Here is a 23093-nt window from a genome sequence, read left to right on the forward strand (position 1 = left end):
AGACTGTGGCTGGAGTTTTGATGTCTGTCAGGAGCATTTGCAGAAAGTACATAAATTATCATTCAGTTAAAAAGGATGTTAATCTATACTAATCTATTATTATTAATTAGGTCTTGTAGAATAAAGTTAATGATATTTTTTTAGATATATACTGAGAAGGTTAATACTTCAGATTGCTTTTTTTGGCATAAAAAATTGACCTCTCTCCCCAGATGGATTTGAATTTACCTATGAGAAAATTGACATTTGGTACTTTCATCACTGTATCCCCTGTAACTGGGACAAGGCTTAGAAAACAGTAGAATCTGAATTGGAACATGTATGATTTAAAACCATGATTCACAACCAGAGGCAATATTTTAAATATTGCCATTATTTTCTGAGATTGTTATTTTATACTTATAAAAACACTTATAAAGAAGAAAATATTTCACTAAGACATCAAGGAGTAAGGTGAACTCTCAAAAGTCAAAAGTTTTCATATATAAGAACACAACTACTTGTGTGATACTAATGTCCATGAGAATGAAAAATGAAAATAGCCAGGAATGTTTAGAAAAGAAAAGTTTAATGAGATGGCACGGTCTTTAAACACATTTTCAAATATATCAGTAAATCACAATAAAAGCAGTGTCAAACTGGTACATGAATTCCCAAACACTAGTCTGTGGACTAAAATACTTATACACACAACAGGTACAAAGTCATAACATAATACCTATAAATTAAGTGTATGGTAAAAACGTGGTTCACTTACAACCTGAAGCATTTGGAAGGAGCTGGACCAGAAACCAGAATACATTTAGACATGGCCTGGAAAATTAGTGCCAAGAGTCAAAGGACACTGATTTTGAGAAGCATTTCATTCAGATGGAAATGGTGTGGTTCTAAGAATTTAATTTCTAATTTTTGAAAACAGTAAGAAAAATCTCAGTGATAGCTAAGAGATAAATATACATGTAGAAATGCTGCTGCCGACATACCCCTGCCCACTCACAAATTAAGGAAGGGCCAACTCCTCACTTCAGAGAGCAGGATGAAAGACATCAGGAGCTTGACAATTTTCTGAAAGGCAACTCTCCTAGCTCCAGTCTGTCAAATCTCCCCCTCCCCGCTTCCCGTGCAAGAGTCCTGAGAGACAGCACCACAGAGAAGGGAGACGTCACAGACTCCTCGGGGCTCCCTCACAGCTCTGGAAGCAGAAGATGAGGAGAGCAAAATTTCTCTGTTCAGGAAACTCAGTCTAGCCCAGTGTGCACTGCAGCCCAACCAGCTCATTGTTTATTCCAAGAGTCTTCATTGCATTGACTGTCTCTGGGGGTGGACTTGGGCTACAGGGAGGAGAAAGAAATTACTGTACAAGATGCCTTCTATCCAACAGGTCCCTCCTACTTTATATTGAAGAGGGAAGGAAAGAAGGAAGGCAATGAAAGGGCACAGGGAGAAGAATGCTTTAATTTGATGCAGATGCCATGTCCATTTGCTAGGAAGTTCTCTATCCCATCGCTCAGATGGTGAACAAAGCTCAGTTGGAATCTGAGTCAGAGGAGTTCCCTGAGGTAGATGAGCTGGAGCCACTGTCCTCAGACTCACAATTTTCATCTTCATTCCCACTGCTGTGGTCTGAGGAGTTGCTGCCTTCCTCCTCTTCCTCATCTTTCTCGTTTTCGTCTGATCTCCCTGAGGCAGGAGAATGTTCTCCAATAGTGTTTGATGATTCTACCTCTGGAGACTGAAGCCCCTGCTCCAGTCCAGGCCCTCCTTGAAGATTCCCTGATGATGGGAACTGCAGATCCATCCTTCTAACCTTGGGGTTTGGGCCCCTTGTCATGCTCATGTTCTTACGCTTAGTATAGGTGGCCTCTCTGTAAGCAGCATATTCTTCAGGAGACAAACTCTTGAGCCAGAGATCAAGGTCAACCTTGTACTGTTTCTGCAGTTCCTCAGCCTCCTTCTTATAACGCTCCTTCTGGTTCTGTGGGACACGCTGCCAGCATCTACTAATCTCCACCATGCGCTCCCTCAGGGGCACCACTTGAAGCTCCCTACTCGACCACAAATCCTGGTGGAACTTGTGATATCCATTCATAGGTGGCTTCTTGGGCTCTCCATGGAATTTTCTCTTCATGGATAAATTGTTTTCTGGGGGAGACTCCACTTTTTGCACATTTCCCTGAAACTTCTTTGGTGCTTTGATTTGGCTTCCTTTGGGGACATCAGATTTCGTGGAGTTCTGGACTAGATCAGGGTGCTGTTTTCTGAATAGTGCCATTTTCTCCTCAAACTCCAGTTTCTCCTTCTGGAAATCTTGACTATATTTCAGCTTCAGCTGCTCTGGAAGCTTCTTGTATTCCTCAGACAGAACCTTGGTCAGCTCCTGGTTGCTCATCTTAGGGTGTTTTTGGCTGTACTGGGGTCGCATCTCTTTGAAAAAGCGGAGGTAAGCTGTCAAGGGCTTCTTGGGTAAATCAGGATGCTTCTTGCGTTTTCTGCATTTGTAAGGATTGTTAACATTTTCCTTTGCTTCCAGGACTAATTCTTTCAAAGTGCGAAATTTTCTCAAGTTATAAGAAACCTCTAACCATTTGAGTTTGCACATTTCCCCAGAAAAATCTTTAAAAGCTACTTTTTCCCAGTCCATCAGTGACTGGGTTGTTTTGAACGTGTGCCTGTCATTGGATGGAATGTTATTCTCCATACATTCCAATAACTTCACAATGTCTTCTTTGGACCAGTCATCTTGACCTTTAGGCAACACCATTTCTAGGTCTTTGGGGCACTTATATGATCCCAGCAAAATCTTCAACTTCTTCACTCTCAAGATTCAGAAGGTGAGTTATTTCTGGAATCCTGTAGTTTGTGGAATTCTATGTTCCTGAGGAGAAAGAAAAGGAAAGTTACTCTCCTATGAGATACATGAGAGAAGCACACCCCACTACGGATATGTCCCTTCTATCATTTAATTTCCCCTTAAGAAAGTAAATGAAAACTGGCCCAATTTCTGAGTTGAGATTAATGTTGAGCATTAAGCAGCTTCTTTTGCACAGTTAAAAATCCTCAGGCCCCATCCCAACATGTCTTCCAATCAATCTCACCACTTGTTTTATCTACAAGTGAACAAAATAATTGACTGGCTACTAGCTCAAAAAGCAAAGGATATGAGAAAATGATGAGGAAGTAAATAATTAAAATGAACGAGAAATGCCTGAAAAAGAAAGGGCTTTAAAATAGCAATGTGATACTACAGCACATGTGTAAGAATGGTCAAAAATCGCAGACAGGAACATCACCAAACCCTGAGAGGATGTGGAGAATCAGGAACTTTGATTCATTGCTGATGGGAATACAAAATGATACAGGCATTCTGAGAGACAATATGGCAGTTTGTTACAAAACTAAATATCCTCTTACCATATAATTCAGTAACCATGCTCCTTTGAATTTGCCCAAATCAGTTGAAAACATGTATCCATTAAAAAATCCTACAAAGGGTAATTTATAGCAGCTTTGTTCATAATTGTCAAAACTTGATAGCAACCAAGATGTCCTTAGGTAGGTGAATGGATAAAGAAACTCTCGTACATCCTGACAATGTGATAGTACTCAGTGCTAAAAAGAAATGAGCGATCAAGCCAGCAAGAGACACGGAGTATATTTGAATGCGTATCACTAAAGGAAAGAAGCTAATTGAAAAGGATACGAACTTCATGAGTCCAACTCTAAGACATTCTAGAAAAAGAGAATTATGGAGACAGAAAAATAATCCTTGGTTTCCAGCAGTCTAGGGTGGGGGGGACTGATGAATAGGTTATCACAAAAGATTTTTAGGGCAGTGTAACTCTTCTGCACATTATAAAGGTGGATACATGTCACTATACATCAGTCAAAACTTACCGAATATACAGCACCAAAGTGAACACTAATGTAAAACCATAGACTTTGGGTCATAATGAAGTGTCAGTGTAGGTTCTTCAATTGTAATAAATACACCATTCTGATGCAGTATGTGATAATGGGGGATACTGTGTGTGTGTTTACTCAGGGGAAGCAGGAGGTATATGGGAACCCTCTATACGTTCTATTAAATTTTGCTGTGAATCTAATCTTCTCTAAAACAGTAACTCTCCACAGTATCCCAGAGCATAGCTGCCTTCTAAGAAGAGTCCAGATGACCATGGACTGAATGTGCAGTTGAGGAGCTAGAAATAGAAATGAGACAAGCCTAGGAGCTTGTCTAGACTTGCATCCAGCTGTGAGCACTTTATGGGTTAGTCATGAACACTTGAACCTTAAGTAAATGACTGATTTATAGATTTTGCTGGACTCTGTCCATTAGAATAAATGCATTCTACTGAACCATAATTTTTCTGTCTTTAAATGGCAAGGATTTAATGAGAATTATAGAATATTTAGAATACTTATTTGGTTAACTTTACCAGTCTTTAAGCCACAGTGACAGTATTACCTCCTTCAGAAAACTCCCCACAAAACACCTGGTATTTACTAGAACTTAAACAAGTGTAAGAGCTGATAACAGCATACAATTTCCTCATATCTATTTATCCAATAAGTTGGATAGAAAAGGCAGTCTTTTCTAACTTAATATCTAGCTCATGCCCCAAATACTCATGATAGCCCTTTGAACAGCCTCTTAGGATATTCCTCTATTCTACTCAGACATATGCTAACTAAGAAGAAAGTGGAAAATTAGATAAAATCGCCTTTACAAATGAGAAGTGGAATACAGTAAGTCCCCTATGTACGAACAAGTCCCATTCCAAGAGCACATTCGTAAATCCAATTTGTTCGTAAGTCCAACAAAGTTAGCCTAGGTACCCAACTAACACAATCGGCTATATAGTACTGTACTGTAATAGGTTTATAATACTTTTCACACAAATAATACATTAAAAAAAACAGAAAATAAAGAAAACATTTAAAATCTTACAGTACAGTACCTTGAAAAGTACAGTAGTACCAGGTACATCACCGATGTTTTACGCCTGCTGCCGGACATCCTGGGCTTGAAATAAAGGTTCTGTACTACTGTACTCTATACAGTACTGTACAGTAAAGTACACAGAAGCACAGCCACTTGTAAAGGATGCACGCACATGACAATGTTCGCCCACGTGAACTAACTTACGTGACTGGAAATGAGAAAGCACGCTCGCATCTTTGAAAGTTTGAAACTTGAAGGTTCATATGTAGGAGACTTACTGTATTTGATATCTGAATCTAGAGAGGAAGAATTGCTTTCTTTCCAATTATTCTAAAAGATAAGATGCTATATTTAAAGCAATGAAGGTTGAAATACAGTTGTGCTGTTGTTTTTGTTGTGTGGCAACAAAGGAGCCAGGCATTTTTCCAAATATCTTACACTTATTACCACAGAACTTAGATGAAGAAACTAAAAACATTAAGAGAGTTTATGTTACTTACTTAAATTACAGAGATTTAGATTTAATACTAATATTTTAGTATTATTAAAATAATACTAAAAGGTTTTAAGAAGAACTGTTTAGAAAACAAAAGAGAAATTATATACTATAAGATACATTTATATGTTTTATTAGGTGTAACATAGGAGAAATTAATACTCAATGGAAGATGAAGGAAATCAAGTGAAAGGTAGGATGACAGTTTTATATGTTTTAAAATAGATGCCATTTGTTGGGAAAGCAGGAAACAGTTTATCACAGATGGCTCAAGAGTTTAATGAAGGTAATACTAACAGTATTATCACTCTGGTGAATGGAACCTACAAGGAGTTGAGGTTCCCAAAGTCTTACAATTGTGGGAAACTGAACCTGAAGGGGGCAAACAACTTCTGGATGACATTCAGGGATTATTAATGTGTTTGTATATCTTGAGAAGAGGCATTTGGTTCAGAGAGTGTGAGATTGAGTGTGTGATAGTTTTAGAGAAAGCCAGAGAAAAGAATATTGTAAACTGCAGAATGAAGATGTTATAAGAAAAAGGTGTACTCACAGTAAAGCTCTTGGCTGAGCTACGTCTTTTTTTTAATCAAAAGATAATAATTGATATAATCCATCTAGCAATCATATAATGGAAGTAAGATAGGAAGATGAAGGGGAGAGAAGTGTAAACATGTGTATGTAAGGGTCAAAGGGTTGAAGGGCTAAATATTTCATTTGTGGTAATGTCAATAGACATTATTTATATTAATGTATATTAACTACAATATACAATAAAGACAGGGACTCTTCATTTTGTTAGAGATATAAAGAAGAAGAAAACATCTCTCATCAGAAGCTCACGGATATGAACAAATAAGATATCAATAGAAAACTGCCATTATGGAGAAATGTGCAGATACTTTAGGAGCTGGCAGGGGAACCACTTCTTTGCATTTTGTCTCCTGCACTCATACACAAAAATAGTCTTCCTACCACCCATTGATAGAGCAACTTGAGAAAAAAAATGACATTACACACACAGTATACCTACATTAAACAGAATTATTGTTCAATATTCTATTCTATTAAAAACTCACTCCCATCTATCCCTAAGAAAAATAATTCATTAGCAATATATTAATCTCTGTTTAACTACAAGCTTCAGTTTTGAGAATTCAAACAATTGAATTTTCTCTTCACTTTGACATTGGCACCCTTGAATTTAAGTGACCTTAATGTAAAGAGAATCCATTTCTTAGACGAGCAGATCAATATATTCCCAATCATATCAGATTGACTATCGTATCACAAGTGTTTTCACATTTGGAAATATGAAAATTCCAAGTTAAAATAAAAACCAGTGCAATCTAATATATTGTGCTTTCAAATAAATGACAGAAATTAATCAAAATTCCCACTTCTATATCAGAGTGAGTGCAGAAGTTCTCAGCTTTCTGGTATTGTGTGTCACCAGTGTTACATTTTCACAGCCATCACCAGTTGCTGGATTGTCATGGGGCACTTTAAAGACCGAAGCTGCAAACTTTCCTGAAGAAACATTGCTCTTCACCTTCTACAACGCAGGTTCCCAACCAGGTTTTAGGAATCATGCCAAATGGAAAAACTACCTGTCTAGGATTTCCCATCCAGAAACTCACATTTTACTTTTACACCATAAAAATCATAAATTAGCAGAAACATTCATATTCATTTATAAATTTCAAACATTTGTAGATATTATAATTCTATGGCTCCAGAGTAAACTGAACATAATTACATAGTTTTTATTAACTAGGAGTATTTCATCTGCTTGAGAAATTCTTAAGTCTGCTGACTGTTAAATTAAAATTTTTTTTTTTAAGGGAAAGAAATATGAATTCCTCTACTCAGGACATTGTACTTACCAGAAGATTGTAGAATGGGTCTCATCAATGCTGGTAGGAAATTCCATCCAATCAGGTCAGGGGTTCTATGTTCTCTGAGTGGGTCAGCAGCTGTAGCTTTCAGAGTTTTCCACAGTCCAGCCAACTCCAAATGACTCTGAACAGAAGAAACATTGCTTTTGAGATGCCTGACTATCAGGATCCTTGAAGTCCCTCCCTGATTGGTTACTGAAGTTCCCTTAGATACACCCAATCAACACTGACTGGATTAACACCCTTCCTAATCTCTATAAACAACCCACTGCCAAAGTCTCCTAGGGCTGGCTTATCCTCATCTTTGATTTTTATAATAAACACCCATTCATGTTGGATTTAGAGGGTCCCAAATTCTATTCCAGTTGCCTCCATATTTGATTATACTTCAGTAAGGTATTTGAATATGCATCATTCCATGTCTTGGTAACTTCTGCCCTTTTTTCACTATGATCTAGGATCTAATAACATGTCGTGTTTAGAATGCCCATTTAAATTCCTTCAGTTCTGATCAGTTTTTACTACTGTATGGAATAAATCGAAATATGAATGATTATTGTGGATATTTTGGGAACTTGAGAAATAGAGGCTCCAAATTCTGGCAGCCATGGCTGATTTAATTCTGATGTTATGATGATTAAACATGAGCATTACATTTTTAAAAATCACGATATTTTTGTTAAAAGCAATTTGATTAAATCCAATGTGGTCAAAAGTATACCTGGCTTGAAATGATTACTTATTAGACCAAAGAATGTTTGACAATATCAGACTTCATAATTATTTTGAAATTGGCTTCCTCTATTTCAAAATGTATATATAAATATACTTTCCAACAAGTGATTAAGTGACTATATCTAAAAATAAGATATTATTGGACAAACTAAATCAGTGAAATACTTACCTTTAAAAAAACACTAAATAAATATGGCTTAATTTTTTTTTTTTTTAAAGTCAATTTCCTTTAGTTTTACTGTGTATGAGCTAGTCAAGTGTACCTGGTAAGGGTCTTTCTATCTAGGTTGGAGATGGCCCTTTATTTTATTTTATTTTATTTTAAATTATTATTTATTTATTTTGGCTGTGTTGGGTCTTCGTTTCTGTGGGAGGGCTTCCTCTAGTTGCGGCAAGTGGGGGCCACTCTTCATCACGGTGAGCGGGTCTCTCATTATTGTGGCCTCTCTTGTTGTGGATCACAGGCTCCAGACGCGCAGGCTCAGTAGTTGTGGCTCATGGGCCTAGTTGCTCCGCGGCATGTGGGATCTTCCCAGACCAGGGCTCGAACCCATGTCCCCTGCATTAGCAGGCAGATTCTCAACCACTGCGCCACCAGGGAAGCCCAATATGGCTTAATTTTTGATATATATTTTTACTTATGGATATACACAAAGCTGAAATCATATACAGAAATATATAGGATGGGGGGGGGAATGTTATAATTCTTGGAGATTTCCATGGTAATAACTTGTTGGGATTTTTAAAAAATAAATGTTTCATCTCTCTCTATATATTTTATAATCTTTTGGTAATGAGAATGAACTGCTCCTGAAAAAGAATGACCATTTTTATTAGAATATACTGTCACATACATATCCTTCACATAACTCACATAAATAGTTTGTAGAGGTCTCTAGTTCTAATTACTTTTAGCATGCTATTTTATTACCCATAAAAATTAATTAAGGGAATCAATAAATGTTACATTTTTATGTTTATAATACCAAATTCAGATTAAATTTTAGCAGATTCACTATTACTGAAAATAAAGAACTTCTAATATATTAATGAAGGTTATATAGTTCCTTTAGAAAGCAAATAAATTAACAAACTATTATTATGAACTGTTAAACATTATTAAACTATTAAGTTGGCAAATATTTAAAAAGGATAATATCCAGTATTAATGATAGTAAAAAAATGTATACCCTCACATATTGGTATGTTTGTATGAAGTTAATAGAGAATGTTTTGATAATATGCATTAAAATTCTTAAAAAATGTTTGCCTCTGACCCAGTGATTCTAGTCCTAGAAAAAAATTCTAAGAAATTCATTGGACAAAACCTGGCGAATCTGAAACCTTTCTTTAACAATTTCTCTCCCTACTATATATAATCTACATACACAGCAAAAAAAAAAATTTGAAGTTTTTACTTCCCCAGCAAAATCTGAGACCTCAAGATTTTAGGGCAACAATCTTTCATTCTGTTGGATGGAGTAGTGGATTAAATGTGCCCACTTACACCTCCCCCAAATTATGTCCCAATCCCCACACCCAGTACCTCTGAATGTGACCTATTTTAGAAATAGAGTCTTTACAGATGGAATCAAGTTGAAGACGTCAAGATGAGGTCATCCTGCGTAGATTGGGTCCTAAATCTACTGACTGATGTCCTGATACGGGAAAGAAGAGGGATATTTTAGATGTAGCAAAAAAGGTCATGTGAAGAGGCAGAGACATAAAGTAAACAATTGCTTAACTGAACAACTGTAAAGTCAGCTTTAAGATGCCTTTTGAAAAATGATGAGCAGTGAAGCGATGGTGAACAGATCTATTTATAAGTAAAAATTCTTGAGACGGGGGTTATAGGCTTCTGATCAATGACCACAAAATTTTCAGTGTATAGAACATAAAGCCATTGACTCAAACCTGCCTCAAATGAGGAGATAGTTTGATGAACGGGGAGAAAGTATAGATAAGCCCTGTGTAGACTGGGCTAGAAACTGGCCAAGAATTCATTATGAATATAATCATTTCTAGACTGATAACATTAATGATAATGATAATATTAAAATGATAATAGTAAAAGTTAATGTGTTTACTATTTCTAGGCATTCAATTAACTCCTCTTACACGGATTAACTATTTTTTTTTTTTTGGATTAACTATTTTACTCTTCAACAATATTAACAAATTTTCTATTTTTGCCTCCATTTTATGAGGTTACCTGACATAGTGTGGATAAAATAAGTCACTTGTCTATGAATAACAGATTGAATAAATGCTTCATGCAGTACTCACACATAGGTATTACTGATAGAAAAAATGACAATGTAGATTTAGTGTCCATGATTACCATTAATGTTTCATTTTTAAGTGAACATAGTAGAAATTCATTGTACCTTGTTCAGAACTCACCTTTGGGTACAGTTAATGAAATGTTCCACTCTTGTTCAGTAAGTAACTCTGTTAAATTCAGTTCAGTGATTGGTGATCCCCTCCTGGTGGCAGTAACTTTCAAAATTCTCCACAGCCCAGCCGAGTCCAAACAGGACAGCTCTGGGCTCTGGAGAAGAATGAGCTCTTTGCTGGATGTTTTATATATTCTCCAAAGACCACGCCCATTTCCTCCAAGTGATAAGGTTATCAAACCTTAGAAAATGTATAGGCGCAATGATTAGATTTTTGCAGAGTTGAAAACACACTGACACCAATGGTTAACATCAAACATTTTGAAACCTACTTAATCCAATTGCCACAATCCAATCTCTGGTGAAAAGCAAAAAACAAAAGTCACACCTTGAGTTTACACTTGTAATCCAAGAAGTTGCTGTTTGGAAAATAAATGATCTCCCCAAATATGAATTTCAATATCTCCACTTAATGAAGTATATTTTAGTCCTAATTGAAGTGACCCATTACTACCCACTATATTTGATTGCCTGTCTGAATCTGCCTGCATTACTTCTGTGATACGTGATATTTCTTCAGAAAGATGAGTCTTTCACATTCCATTTTTCATCCCGATGCAGTCAAGCTCCCTAGTAATACCACTTATTGCTCTGGCAGAGATAGCCCACTACTGTTTGATGGATCTTGTCAACCTCATCTGAACTAAAATTCTCTGAAATTTTATACTTTTCATTGATATCTCCATGAAATTCTTCTTTCTAAGGTTTTTTTGATTGTTTGCTTTATTTTTCTTTTTGGTAACACACTGTTGTTTTTTTTCTTTCCCTCTATAACTGCACACAAAATAGCGTTGGTAATTTTTCTCTATGACTCTGTCCCTTTTTCTCATTCCTTGCATATTATTTCATATCCTCTCATTCTAATATTCAATATATATGCACAATTGAAATATTTATGCTGTGTTGTGTATTTAGTGATTAACTCATAGTTGTATATACACGATTGACTAAAAGGAATCTTAGACATTTTCTTTAAGGAATATGATATTGGATCGTATGGTAGTTCTATTTTTAGTTTTTTAAGGAACATCGATACTGTTCTCCATAGTGGCTGTATCAATTTACATTCGCACCAACAGTGCAAGAGTGTTCCCTTTTCTCCACACCCTCTCCAGCATTTATTGTTTCCAGATTTTTTGATGATGGCCATTCTGACCGGTGTGAGATGATATCTCACTGTAGTTTTGATTTGCATTTCTCTAATGATTAATGATGTTGAGCATTCTTTCATGTGTTTGTTGGCAATCTGTATATCTTCTTTGTAGAAATGTCTATTTAGGTCTTCTGCCCATTTTTGGATTGGGTTGTTTGTTTTTTTGTTATTGAGCTGCATGAGCTGCTTGTAAATTTTGGAGATTAATCCTTTGTCACTTGCTTCATTTGAAAATATTTTCTCCCATTCTGAGGGTTGTCTTTTGGTCTTGTTTATGGTTTCCTTTGCTGTGCAAAAGCTTTTAAGTTTCATTAGGTCCCATTTGTTTATTTTTGTTTTTATTTCTATTTCTCTAGGAGGTGGGTCAAAAAGGATCTTGCTGTGATTTATGTCGTAGAGTGTTCTGCCTGTGTTTTCCTCTAAGATTTGATAGCAATCCCACTACTGGGCATATACCCTGAGAAAACCATAATTCAAAAAGAGTCATGTACCAAAATGTTCATTGCAGCTCTATTTACAATAGCCAGGACATGGAAGCAACCTAAGTGTCCATCATCGGATGAATGGATAAAGAAGATGTGGCACATATATACAATGGAATATTACTCAGCCATAAAAAGAAATGAAATGGAGGTATTTGTAATGAGGTGGATGGAATTAGAGTCTGTCATACAGAGTGAAGTAAGTCAGAAAGAGAAAAACAAATACAGTATGCTAACACATATATATGGAATCTAAGGAAAAAAAAAAAAAAAAAAAGGCCATGAAGAACCTAGTGGCAAGATGGGAATAAAGACACAGACCTACTAAAGAATGGACTTGAGGATATGGGGAGGGGGAGGGGTGAGATGTGACAGGATGAGAGAGTGTCATGAACATATATACACTACTAAATGTAAAATAGATAGCTAGCGGGAAGCAGCCGCATAGCACAGGGAGTTCAGCATGGTGCTTTGTGACCGCCTGGGGGGGTGGGATGGGGAGGGTGGGAGGGAGGGAAATGCGGGAGGGAGGAGATATGGGAACGTGTGTATATCTGTAGCTGATTCACTTTGTTATAAAGCAGAAACTAACACACCATTGTGAAGCAATTATACTTCAATAAAGATGTTTAAAAAAAAAAAAAAAAAGAGTCATGTACCAAAATGTTCATTGCAGCTCCATTTACAATAGCCAGGACATGGAAGCAACCTAAGTGTCCATCATCGGATGAATGGATAAAGAAGATGTGGCACATATATACAATGGAATATTACTCAGCCATAAAAAGAAATGAAATGGAGGTATTTGTAATGAGCTGGATGGAGTTAGAGTCTGTCATACAGAGTGAAGTAAGTCAGAAAGAGAAAAACAAATGCAGCATGTTAACACATATATATATAGAATCTAAGGAAAAAAAAAAAAGGTCATGAAGAACCTAAGGGTAAGATGGGAATAAAGACACAGACCTACTAGAGAATGGACTTGAGGATATGGGGAGGGGGAAGGGTAAGCTGTGACAAAGTGAGAGAGTGGCATGGACATATATACACTACCAAACGTAAAATAGATAACTAGTGGGAAGCAGCCACAAAGCACAGGGAGATCAGCTCTGTGCTTTGTGACCACCTAGAGGGGTGGGATAGGGAGGGTGGGAGGGAGGGAGAAGCAAGAGGGAAGAGATATGGGAACATATGTATATGTATAACTGATTCACTTTGTTATAAAGCAGAAACTAACACACCATTGTAAAGCAATTATACTCCAATAAAGATGTTAAAAAAAAAAAGAAATATGATATTGTCTGTTAAGTTTGAGCAACTTTCTCTTAAGGTTTTCTTTATTTTGACTGTGTTTGCATTTTATTCTGAAAATTTTTTCCTATTTAATCAATCACGGGCTATTGTGCTTCACTCAGGGATGGGTACTAGACAGGAATATTTATTTATTTATTTAAAAATTTTTATTGAAGTATAGTTGTTCATCTTGGTCTTACATTGATTTATCACAGCTCCAAACATGATCAACCTCATCATCACCATCAACTCAGGTTATAAGATTTTAAAATATAAAAACTGAACTGCTTAAGATTGAGAGCATCCTTTCTTCAATTGTCTATCCTAGAACCTGGTACAAAATACTAGTTAGTATCTGCGTTATATTAGACATGAATGAAGAATAATTATCTTCATCTAATTTTCATTCTCTCTCAGGTAGAGAGTTTCCTTGATTCAAACTTTTCTCTCAGCCACGGCTTACCCGGTATTCCTCAGCCATCCACAAAGTGGAACAATGCCTGTGAGACACACGCTCCTCAGACTTACAGCAGGGTAAACAAAGCACATCCTTGGTGACCTCACAAAAGAAGGTCTTTGTTTTCATGTGTATCTCACATATCTGTTCTTCAGAGCTTGGTAAGTCATAGGTTCCTGCCCATCTGGCAAGGAATACCTGTGTCTTCAAAATGATATTGGTGGTCAAGTTCATTTAATGGGATGTTTCCCTGCACACAAGGTAGCGAGGAGGATGTTGGCCTTCCTCCCGGCAGAGACAGAGACACGGCATATCAGACAAGGCACGTCTGATATAAACAATGTAATTAGGAGCATATTCATCAAGACTTTAGATCCTGTCTTTTTTGTTTGGTTGGTTTTTGCCTTTCATTTTTTGAAAACAGTTTTATTGAGAGATAATTGACATACAGTAAACTGCACATACTTAGAGTGCATACTATCAAAAGTTTTCACATATGTATACAGCCATAGAACCATCACCATGATTAAGATAATGAACATATCCACCACCCCAAAAGTTTCTCCTGCCCTTTCATAATCTTTTTCGCCCAACTTTTCCCACACAACACACCCCCAGCCCCTTCATTTCCATCCCCAGGCAATCACTGATCTGTATTCTGTTGTTATAGATTAGGCACATTTTCTGGAGTATTATATAAACGGAATCACACCCTATGTACTCTTTTTTTTTTGGACTGGCTTTCTCTTACTCAGAATGATTACTTTGAGATTCATCCTGTTGTAGTGTATTTTAATAGGTCACTTCATGTATTGCTAAGCAGTGTTTCAATTTATGGCTATACCACAGTTAGTGTATTCATTCACCTGTTTAGTAGATATTTGGGTTATTTCTCTTTTTATGGCTGTCTTTCTATACATTACTGATGTTTCAAATAAAGCTGCTAAGGGCCTCGTGCTGGAATCCTGGAGAAGAGAAGCTCTATTTCTGTTGGGAGTGGAGGGGACGTGATGTCAGCCTGTGGCAGTTGGTGGCCATCTTGCTGTCATAAAGGCAGAGCCACCTGAGCGAGGATGACACCATAAGCAGAGCCAAGAGATCGAGCGAGATGATTCCTGCTGATGCCATTGAGCTCCAGGTACAGCCCTGCCGGAAGCTGTCTGCCTGTGGACTTAGATACCCCCTGCGCCTAAATTCTCCAAATGTATAGATGTTAGACATGGAGTCAGCGTGAAATCTTGTGTAGGTGCAGGAGCTGTGAGAGAAGACAAAATGACTCACGTGTCTGCCTTTCCATGCGTGTCCAAGGAGAGAAATCTTCCCAGAGCTTTTCAGAGAAGTCCCAGCCCAGGAATTCACAACAGAGTGTCTTCTCACACGGCAGTCTACCAGATGGGTGGTCTGAGGCCAGTCTTTGCTCCTGGTCCCACACCAGCCTCTGGGGTCTCCTGCCTGTGTGGCCCAGCACTCACCCCTCCATACACATAATCACTTGTACCCACCCAGGCCTTCTCACCTTTGGACTCTGCCTTGGTGGGCTCTGGTCCTCCAGCTGACTGAGGGGAATGTTGACACGGTGTTCCAGGTGTGAGCCAGGTGGGCTGAGTTGCACATGAGCCCAGGATCGGATCCTGAGAAGTGACCCAGGTGGTGTCTGGGCAGGAGGCCTGCCCCATTCACCTCTGAGCCCTGGTTCTGGAGAACCCCCTGTGGCCACACTCACCAGGAGCCCAGGTTGGCCCTCGTTGGCAGTGTGGTGTCCCCGCCACTCACTCGGGGAGATGGATTGGGTGTCCCCATCGATCAGCTCCTCACCAATCTCCAGGGTGGGGTTCTGCAATGACAATCACCAGCAGCCGGCCTGGCCCAGAGGTATCAGAGCACCATGCGGCCATTATCTTATCGCAGCTTCTTCTGCCCACTTGACCTTCTGTTCCCACATCATGCCCAGACCTGTGTCTGCTCAGATATCCATCGAGGAGAAAAGAGGTACATCTAGAGGGTTTGGGATAAACATTGGGCAGAAGGGTGCTGCCCTGGCTTTCCACATCCCACCCAGCCAGCTTTGACCTGGGGTGTGGACGTGACCAGCCCACCAGGCTTCTGACCCCTCATCAGCCTGCTCTTGCTTGAGGCAGCCCCGCCCCACATAAAGCCCCCACCTGCACATGTACAGGGAGGCAACAGAGCGCTGCCCAGGTGGGATCGGAGCGCTGGTCTGGCCTGAGCTGGCCTGCCCTGCACTTCCCTGTGTTACATTTCTGTCCCTCTGGTCAAATGGCCAAAGATATCTGGGATGAGATCTGTCCCAGGGTCTGCAGTGTCAGAAAGCATTCTCACTGTGACCTTTCCTGATGCCATGGCTTTGGGAATATTGTGACGCAATATAAGTCCCTTCCTCCTCTCCAACCCAGTGAGCTGGGTAAGGGGCTTCTCTAGAAGTGGGTGCCTGGTTACCCAAGTTCCAAGTTCTGCTGGGCGCTCTCGCCAGGGAAGTGAGGTCACTTTCTGCGGTCTGCTTACCTGGGTTTCCTCCTTACACAAAACTCCGCAAAGGCATTTGTGGGCTGCTGACTTCTCACCCCCCCCACCCCATGCCTTGTCCATGCACAGTGGCACCACACAGCCCACTTCCCAGCCCACAGCCCCTGGGAAGCCTGGGGGCAGCCAGGGTTCCAGCTCTGAGGACACAGCTGGGTTCAGACCTGGCTCCTCCTCCTCATCAGGGATGCGACCCTGGGCAAGCCACGTGCCTCTCAGGGTTTCCCCAGTCCCCCATCTGCACACTGGGGATCACTTTGGCATCTACTTCTTACGGAAGCCGTCAGGTTACCACCTTTAAACACCCAGAGTGCCTGTAAAACCCATGGCCTGGTATCACATGGAGCTCATGCGCAGACTTAGCAAAGGAAGGATTACGTAAAGGGCTGGCATAGCACAGAATACAACTGAAACAGGCCTGGGTCTCCTCTGGGATTTAGGGAAAGTCACTCCCCTTCCTGCCTGTTTCCCAGTGTCTGCCTCCATGGGAGAGTTGAAATTCAATAAAATTCAGACATCCTCCCCTCTGGCATACAACCAAAAATATAAATAAATAAAAGATGCTATGAACATTTATGTATGAGTATTTGTATAGACATATGCTTTCATTTCTCTTAGGTAAATACGTAGGACTCAAATGAATAGATCATATGGGATTTATATGTCTAACTTTTTAATAAATGACAACGCGGTTGCACCATTTCATATTTCCAGTAGCAGCATATGAGCATTCCTGTTCCTTCATATTTTTGCCAATACTTAGTATGTACAGTCTTTTAAATGTTAAAAGTGGTATATTATTTTGATTTTAATTTGCATGTCTCTAATGATTAATGATGCTGAATATCATTCGATGTATTTGCCACCTATATATCTTGTCTGGTGAATAATCTGTTCAAATATCACACCCATATTTTATTGTATTGTTTTATTATTCATGAGTTTTGCCAGTTCTTATAGACAAGTTCTCTATCTGATATATGATTCACAAATGTATTCTTCTGCCTTTCCTTTCTTTGAAAAGAGTCTTTTGAGGGCAGATTTTTAAAAATAATGATAAAGTCCAATTTATCAATTGGTCATGCTTTTGTTGCTTTATTCTCCTCCTCACGACCACCTTTCTCCAAAAAAAAAGAAGATTTTGCTGGACACAGTATTACAAAGATTTCAAGTAGAAGTTTGATGGGTTTAGGTTTTATCTTTAGGCTTATAACCCATTTGAGCTGATTTTTGTGTTACATATTGGAGTTCTTTTTTTTTTTTTTTTGCAGTTACTGTTTCAGCACAGTTTGTTGAAAAGAGTATCCTCTCTCCACGGAATTGCCTTTGCACTTCTGTTAGAAAAATCCTTTGTCCACATATATGTAGGTATATTTCTTTCTTTTTTTTTTTAACATCTTTATTGGAGTATAATTGCTTTACACTGGTGTGTTAGTTTCTGCTTTATAACAAAGTGAATCAGTTATACATATACATATGTCCCCATATCTCTTTCCTCTTGCATCTCCCTCCCTCCCACCCTCCCTATCCCACCCCTCTAGGTTGTCACAAAGCACAGAGCTGATCTCCCAGTGCTATGTGGCTGCTTCCCCCAGCTATCTATTTTACGTTTGGTAGTGTATATGTGTCCATGCCACTCTCTCACTTTGTCACAGCTTACCCTTCCCCCTCCGCATATCCTCAAGTCCATTCTCTAGTAGGTCTGTGTCTTTATTCCCATCTTACCCTTAGGTTCTTCATGACCTTTTTTTTTTTCCTTAGATTCCATATATATGTGTTAACATGCTGTATTTGTTTTTCTCTTTCTGACTTACTTCACTCTGTATGACAGACTCTTCTGAGCTCTCTATTTTGTGCCATTTATCTACTTATCTATTTGAACACCAATACCACACAGTTGTGATCACTGTGGCTTTAAGAAAGTCTTGACATTAGGTAGTGTTACTCCAACTTTGCTCTTTGTAGTAATATAGTGCTACAATGTTACATGACTATAATGTCCGGAGTCAGGTTCTATAAATGTCCATTAGGGCAAGCTGGCTTACAGTGTTGTCCTGTCCTTTATGATTTTCAGTTTGATCTCTGGATCTATTTGATCTATGGCTCTGTTAATCTATGGATTTCAATATTCAAAGAGATATTGAAATCTCTGAATATAATTTCCATTTCTCTGGCAGTTCTGTCAGTTTTTGCCCCATGTAATGTGAAGCTCTGTTATTAGGTGCATAAACATTTAGGATTCTTATGTTCTTTTCAAGATTTAATCCCCTTATCACTATGAAATGACCTCTTATATCCGTGGTAATAATATTCTTTGTTCTGAAATCTATTGTTTCTAATATTAATATAGGCACTCCTGTTCTTCTTAGAATAGTGTTCGCATGGTATAACTTTTTAATCACTTTACTTTAGCCAATTTGTGACTCTATATTTCAAGTGTATAGGCAAAATATGGTTGTATCTTGCTTTCTTAACCATCTGAAAACATCTGCTTTTAATTGGGATGTTTCCACCATTGATATTAAATATGATTATTGATATGGTTATCAGTAAGTCTATCATCTTGCTACTTGTTTACTCTTTTCCCATCTGTTTTACCCCCTTTTTTCTCTGTTCCTGTCTTTAAAAAATATTGTTTATGATTCCATTTTGTCACCTTTTTTGGCTTATTATTTGTAACCTCCTATTTAAAGTTATTTTAGTTGTTTCTAAAGGGTTTATAATATATATCTTTAACTTACCATACTCTACTTGTATGTGATATTTTACCGCTTCACACATAGTATAATAACCATATTTTATGTATAAATAGATATACATATGTTTATATTTCTCCTCCCAAACTTTGTAATATGTTTGTCATATATTTTATATTTACATAGATTATAAAACCTTCACAACATTGTTATGATTTTGCTTAAATAATCCATTACTTTAAAAGTTTCTAATAACAAGAAAAAGTCTTATATATTTACACATGTAATTACAATTTCTGGTGTTCCTCATTTTTGTGCGTGTGTATATCCTTTGTAACATGGGTGTACATCTATAAGACATGAATTCTTGCAGCTTTGGGATCGTTCAGGAAGGAAAACCCAGTCTCTATTACTCTATCTTAAGAAGTAGAAGTCTCACCTTATCTGCCTTTTGTAAGTAGTATTAAAATAATTTTTTAAGTAAAAGAAAATGAATTTTCTACTAATTTTATTATTAGTACTATTGTTTCAGTATTTAAAAAGTTAACTGTTTCTGGATTGTTAGTGAGAATGAAAATATCTTAGATTGCTTATTCGGGGCATACATACTTAAGGAAATATTAAATTAAGATGCACCAGTGGGAGACTGGAAAATATTGTGGTTGTTATCCATGGCTTCAATCTGGATGATATTTTTACAAACAAATGTGTAGTTATGCATTTTTAAAAACATGTGGAAAAATAAGGTGATTTTTTTACTGACCATATACAATCCCATTGTCTCTTTGAAGAAATAATTATCTTGAATGTTTTACGGTAAATGGGCCAGAATTTTGAGGCCATTGACACTCTTTATTCTTTAAGGCCACCTTCTGTTTTGTTTTTAAATAGATGTTATATTTTAGAGCAGTGTAAGTTCACCGCAAAATTGAGCGGAGCAAGGGGATCCCCATATACGCTCTGCACTCCCACATATGCACAGCCTCCCACACAAGCAATGTTTGCTACCGTCTATGAAACTACATTGCACGTCATCACCAAAGCCCACAGTGTAAAATTAGCGTTTACTGGTTGCTGTACATTCTATTTAAATAGAATAAATGTATAATGACACTTATTCTGTAAGTTTGAATAAGTGTATACAGAGTGTTTATCATACAGAATGTTTTTTTTTTTTCACTGCCCTAAAAATCCTCTGTGCTTCACCCTCCCTCCTCTCACCCCCTGGCAACCATTGATCTTTTTGCTATGTCCATAGTTTTGCCATTTCCAGAATGCCATATAGTGGGAAGGATATATAGTATGCAGCCTTTTCAGATTGGCTTATTTCACTTAGTAGTATACAATTATGGTTGCTTCATGTCTTTTTTTTTTTTTTTTTACTTGTGCCCAAAGTAAAAATTCAGTTTATTCATCTGTTTACAACACAGTACTCAAAAGGCAAAGTGTTTCACATCATAGATTTCACTTCCAACTCCTTGGAATGTTCATTTCTTTGACTGTAAAGAGAGACTAGACCGGAAAGCCAGGTAATGCTTTTAGGCAACTAAACTAAGGATGGAGCAGGTGGGGTGGGCAGCGCTAACGTCATCCTCCCAGGGATGGGCACAAGGGGGCTCTAAGCCACAAGCTGATTGTGTAGAACTGTTAGCTGGGAGCGCGGAGCAGCCGTCCTGGACCCTCGGGCCACTGTGGGTTTCATTCATCCCCACCACACAGGTACAGCAGCGCTTTCTGGGAGTCGCCCTTGGTGTCTTGCTGAATGTAGTAGTACAGGGACTTGCCGTACTTTTTCTTGAATTCAGATCTAATTTTCAACATGTTCACTTCACTGTGGGAGATCATGATTCTAATCAGGACCTTATCGCCAGTGCCCTTGCCCTTCATGGAGTCGTACAGTCTGTCAGCAAAATACAGGGGCTTGTTCTGAATGCACTGGACTCGGTTCAGGAAAGCATTTTCCAGGTCTCCTTTGACCTCCTCCTTGATGCTCTCCAGCATGTCATAAGGGCTGTAGATCTTGTACCTTTCAAGTACTTTCTGGAGGCAGCACACACTCGGCTCGGTCATGATGCTGACCCACTTGGAAACATCAGTTCCTCTCCGCTTCACGCCAGCATCATAGAGATGCCGGGCATCTTGGTCAATCAGTTCATAATCAATGACAGAGCCATCCTCTGCTCTTCGACCCTTCCATAGGGAAGACTTGAGGAAGTCATCAGATGTGTCGGAAATGATATCCTTCTCCAGATCGGTCTTGTATATTTCCTTGTAGACTCTGTTGATTTCCTGCAGCTCCTGGTTGGTCCTTGAGCAGATGATCTCAATGAGGGAGTCCTCATCGGTCCCCAGCCCCTTCATGGAAGCTTTCAGCTCGGAAGCCTCATACTGAGCAGGTGTCTTCAATAGGCCCCAAATCGCTGTCTCCAGGTGGCCGGAAAAGGCTGACTTCAGTGCTGATGCAGGTTCCTTTTTGGTCCTCCTCTGGTAGGCGAAGGCAATATCCTGTCTCTGTTCATTGCTGCGGTTGGTCAAAATGTTGACGATGGTGACCTTATCCACACCTTTAGTCTTGATGGCCTTTTCAATGTTCATCAAAATTGGTGTACGCTTTGACGGACCCGTGTGCACTTGGAGGTGTGGAGTGATCACCCTCCAAGTTGAGCTTGCAGAGAATTTCATGAACGGTAGACATTTTGAAAGAAGCTGGGCCGGGTGCAGTGCGCTGCAAGCGCCGCCAGATGCAAAGCCTGCCTCATGTCTTTTTGTGGCTTGATAGCTCCTTTTAGTACTGAATAATATTCCGTTGTCTGGATGTACCATGGTTTATTTATCCCCTCACCTAGTGAAGGACACCTCGGTTGCTTCCATGTTTTAACAATTATGAATAAAGCAGCTGCAGACAGGTTTTTGATAGACATAAGCTTTCTACTCCTTTGTGCAAATAACAAAGAGTGAGATTGCTGGACACAAGCATGTTTAGTTTTGTAAGAACTGCCAAACTTTCTTCCAAAGTGTCTGTGCCATTTAGCGTTCCCACCAGCAATGACAGTAGTTTCTGTTACTCCACATCCTTGCCAGCATTTGACGTAAGTTTTCTACTCCATATTTTATAGGGCAGTCCAGTACTTGTTAATAAATTTTTGTTGAAATAAATGGATTAAGACAAACAGCATGGCATTCACAGTTAAAAACAAACAACAATCAGGAAATCCCAGCTGTATTTACCCCAGAGGAAGAAGACCAGCGCTGGGAGCACCTTACCTCCGCTCGCCGGCCCCCTGCCGGCTGCACCTGGCCTGGGATGTCTGGGCAGCTCCGGGGCTTCTCTTCTCAGGTCGCACTGGACAAAGGAGGCCTCGCCCAGGAAGAGGAGCGGGATCCGCAGACGGGGCACGCGGAGTCCTCAGGGGTTAGGTGCCGGCAGGGCTAGATAAGAGATCCCAAGATGAGGGTTGCAGCCACAAAGGTCCCGCGAATCTCCGCCGTGCCCTTGTTTTCAGCACTGAATCTCACCACGACCCGCACACGATGCCCGCAGATCCGACTTCTTTTCTGACACTCGAACCACCTCCATCGCGCGACAGTATCCTAAGGGACGGCCAGGACTCCTTGGCACCGCCAGGCACTTGTGGACACAATGATTTCTGGGTTCCTTAAGAGCAGCCCGTTTAACATCCAGGAACACGACCGTTCTCCCATCGCCATCCGCGTCCTGCCAACTCCAACTCGGCCGCGGCGACTCCTGGCGGGACGGAACCTAAGATCTTTCCCAGACCGACGCGGGATCCGGCGCGCTGCGGGCATCTTCCGCGTTCCTCGCCGAGCTCCTGGGAGCCGCGTGTCCGGAGCGCCGCCCCGCCCCAGCGCTCCTCCCTCGGGCGGGTACGCTCAGCGCGCTGGGGGCAGGAACCCGCAGACCCCAGCGAGGGCCCTGGAAGCTC

At 39.4% G+C, this 23093-nt stretch overlaps 2 protein-coding genes across 3 annotated transcripts; both read right to left on the minus strand.

Moving 5' to 3' along the window:
• Positions 1–584: 584 nt before the first annotated feature.
• Positions 585–23093, minus strand: UBTFL1 (upstream binding transcription factor like 1). 2 transcript variants are annotated; one of them, XM_036859131.1, is made up of 5 exons: positions 22666–23093; positions 22414–22578; positions 9618–9729; positions 7325–7460; positions 585–2875 (listed from the first exon to the last, which is right to left on the minus strand). In XM_036859131.1, exon 5 carries the CDS (start codon positions 2759–2761, stop codon positions 1526–1528), a length of 1236 nt encoding a protein of 411 aa, XP_036715026.1. In that variant the 5' UTR covers positions 2762–2875; positions 7325–7460; positions 9618–9729; positions 22414–22578; positions 22666–23093; the 3' UTR covers positions 585–1525. The 2 variants fall into 2 exon arrangements, with proteins under 2 accessions (XP_036715026.1, XP_036715025.1); XM_036859130.1 differs by having other exon boundaries at positions 22414–23093.
• On the minus strand, positions 20514–21979 carry LOC118898702 (annexin A2-like). The gene is given in 2 exon segments (XM_036859132.1): positions 20514–21742; positions 21744–21979. Coding segments are annotated over 2 exon segments (996 nt in total). The 5' UTR covers positions 21845–21979; the 3' UTR covers positions 20514–20847.

Source organism: Balaenoptera musculus, chromosome 8, assembly GCF_009873245.2.
Source record: "Balaenoptera musculus isolate JJ_BM4_2016_0621 chromosome 8, mBalMus1.pri.v3, whole genome shotgun sequence".
NCBI classification, from domain to species: Eukaryota; Metazoa; Chordata; class Mammalia; order Artiodactyla; family Balaenopteridae; genus Balaenoptera; species Balaenoptera musculus.

What these genes read in the sequence shown, in the direction of transcription:
- UBTFL1 (XM_036859131.1), bottom strand. Translation starts at nt 2,761, where the DNA reads ATGGTGTTGCCTAAAGGTCAAGATGACTGGTCCAAAGAAGACATTGTG.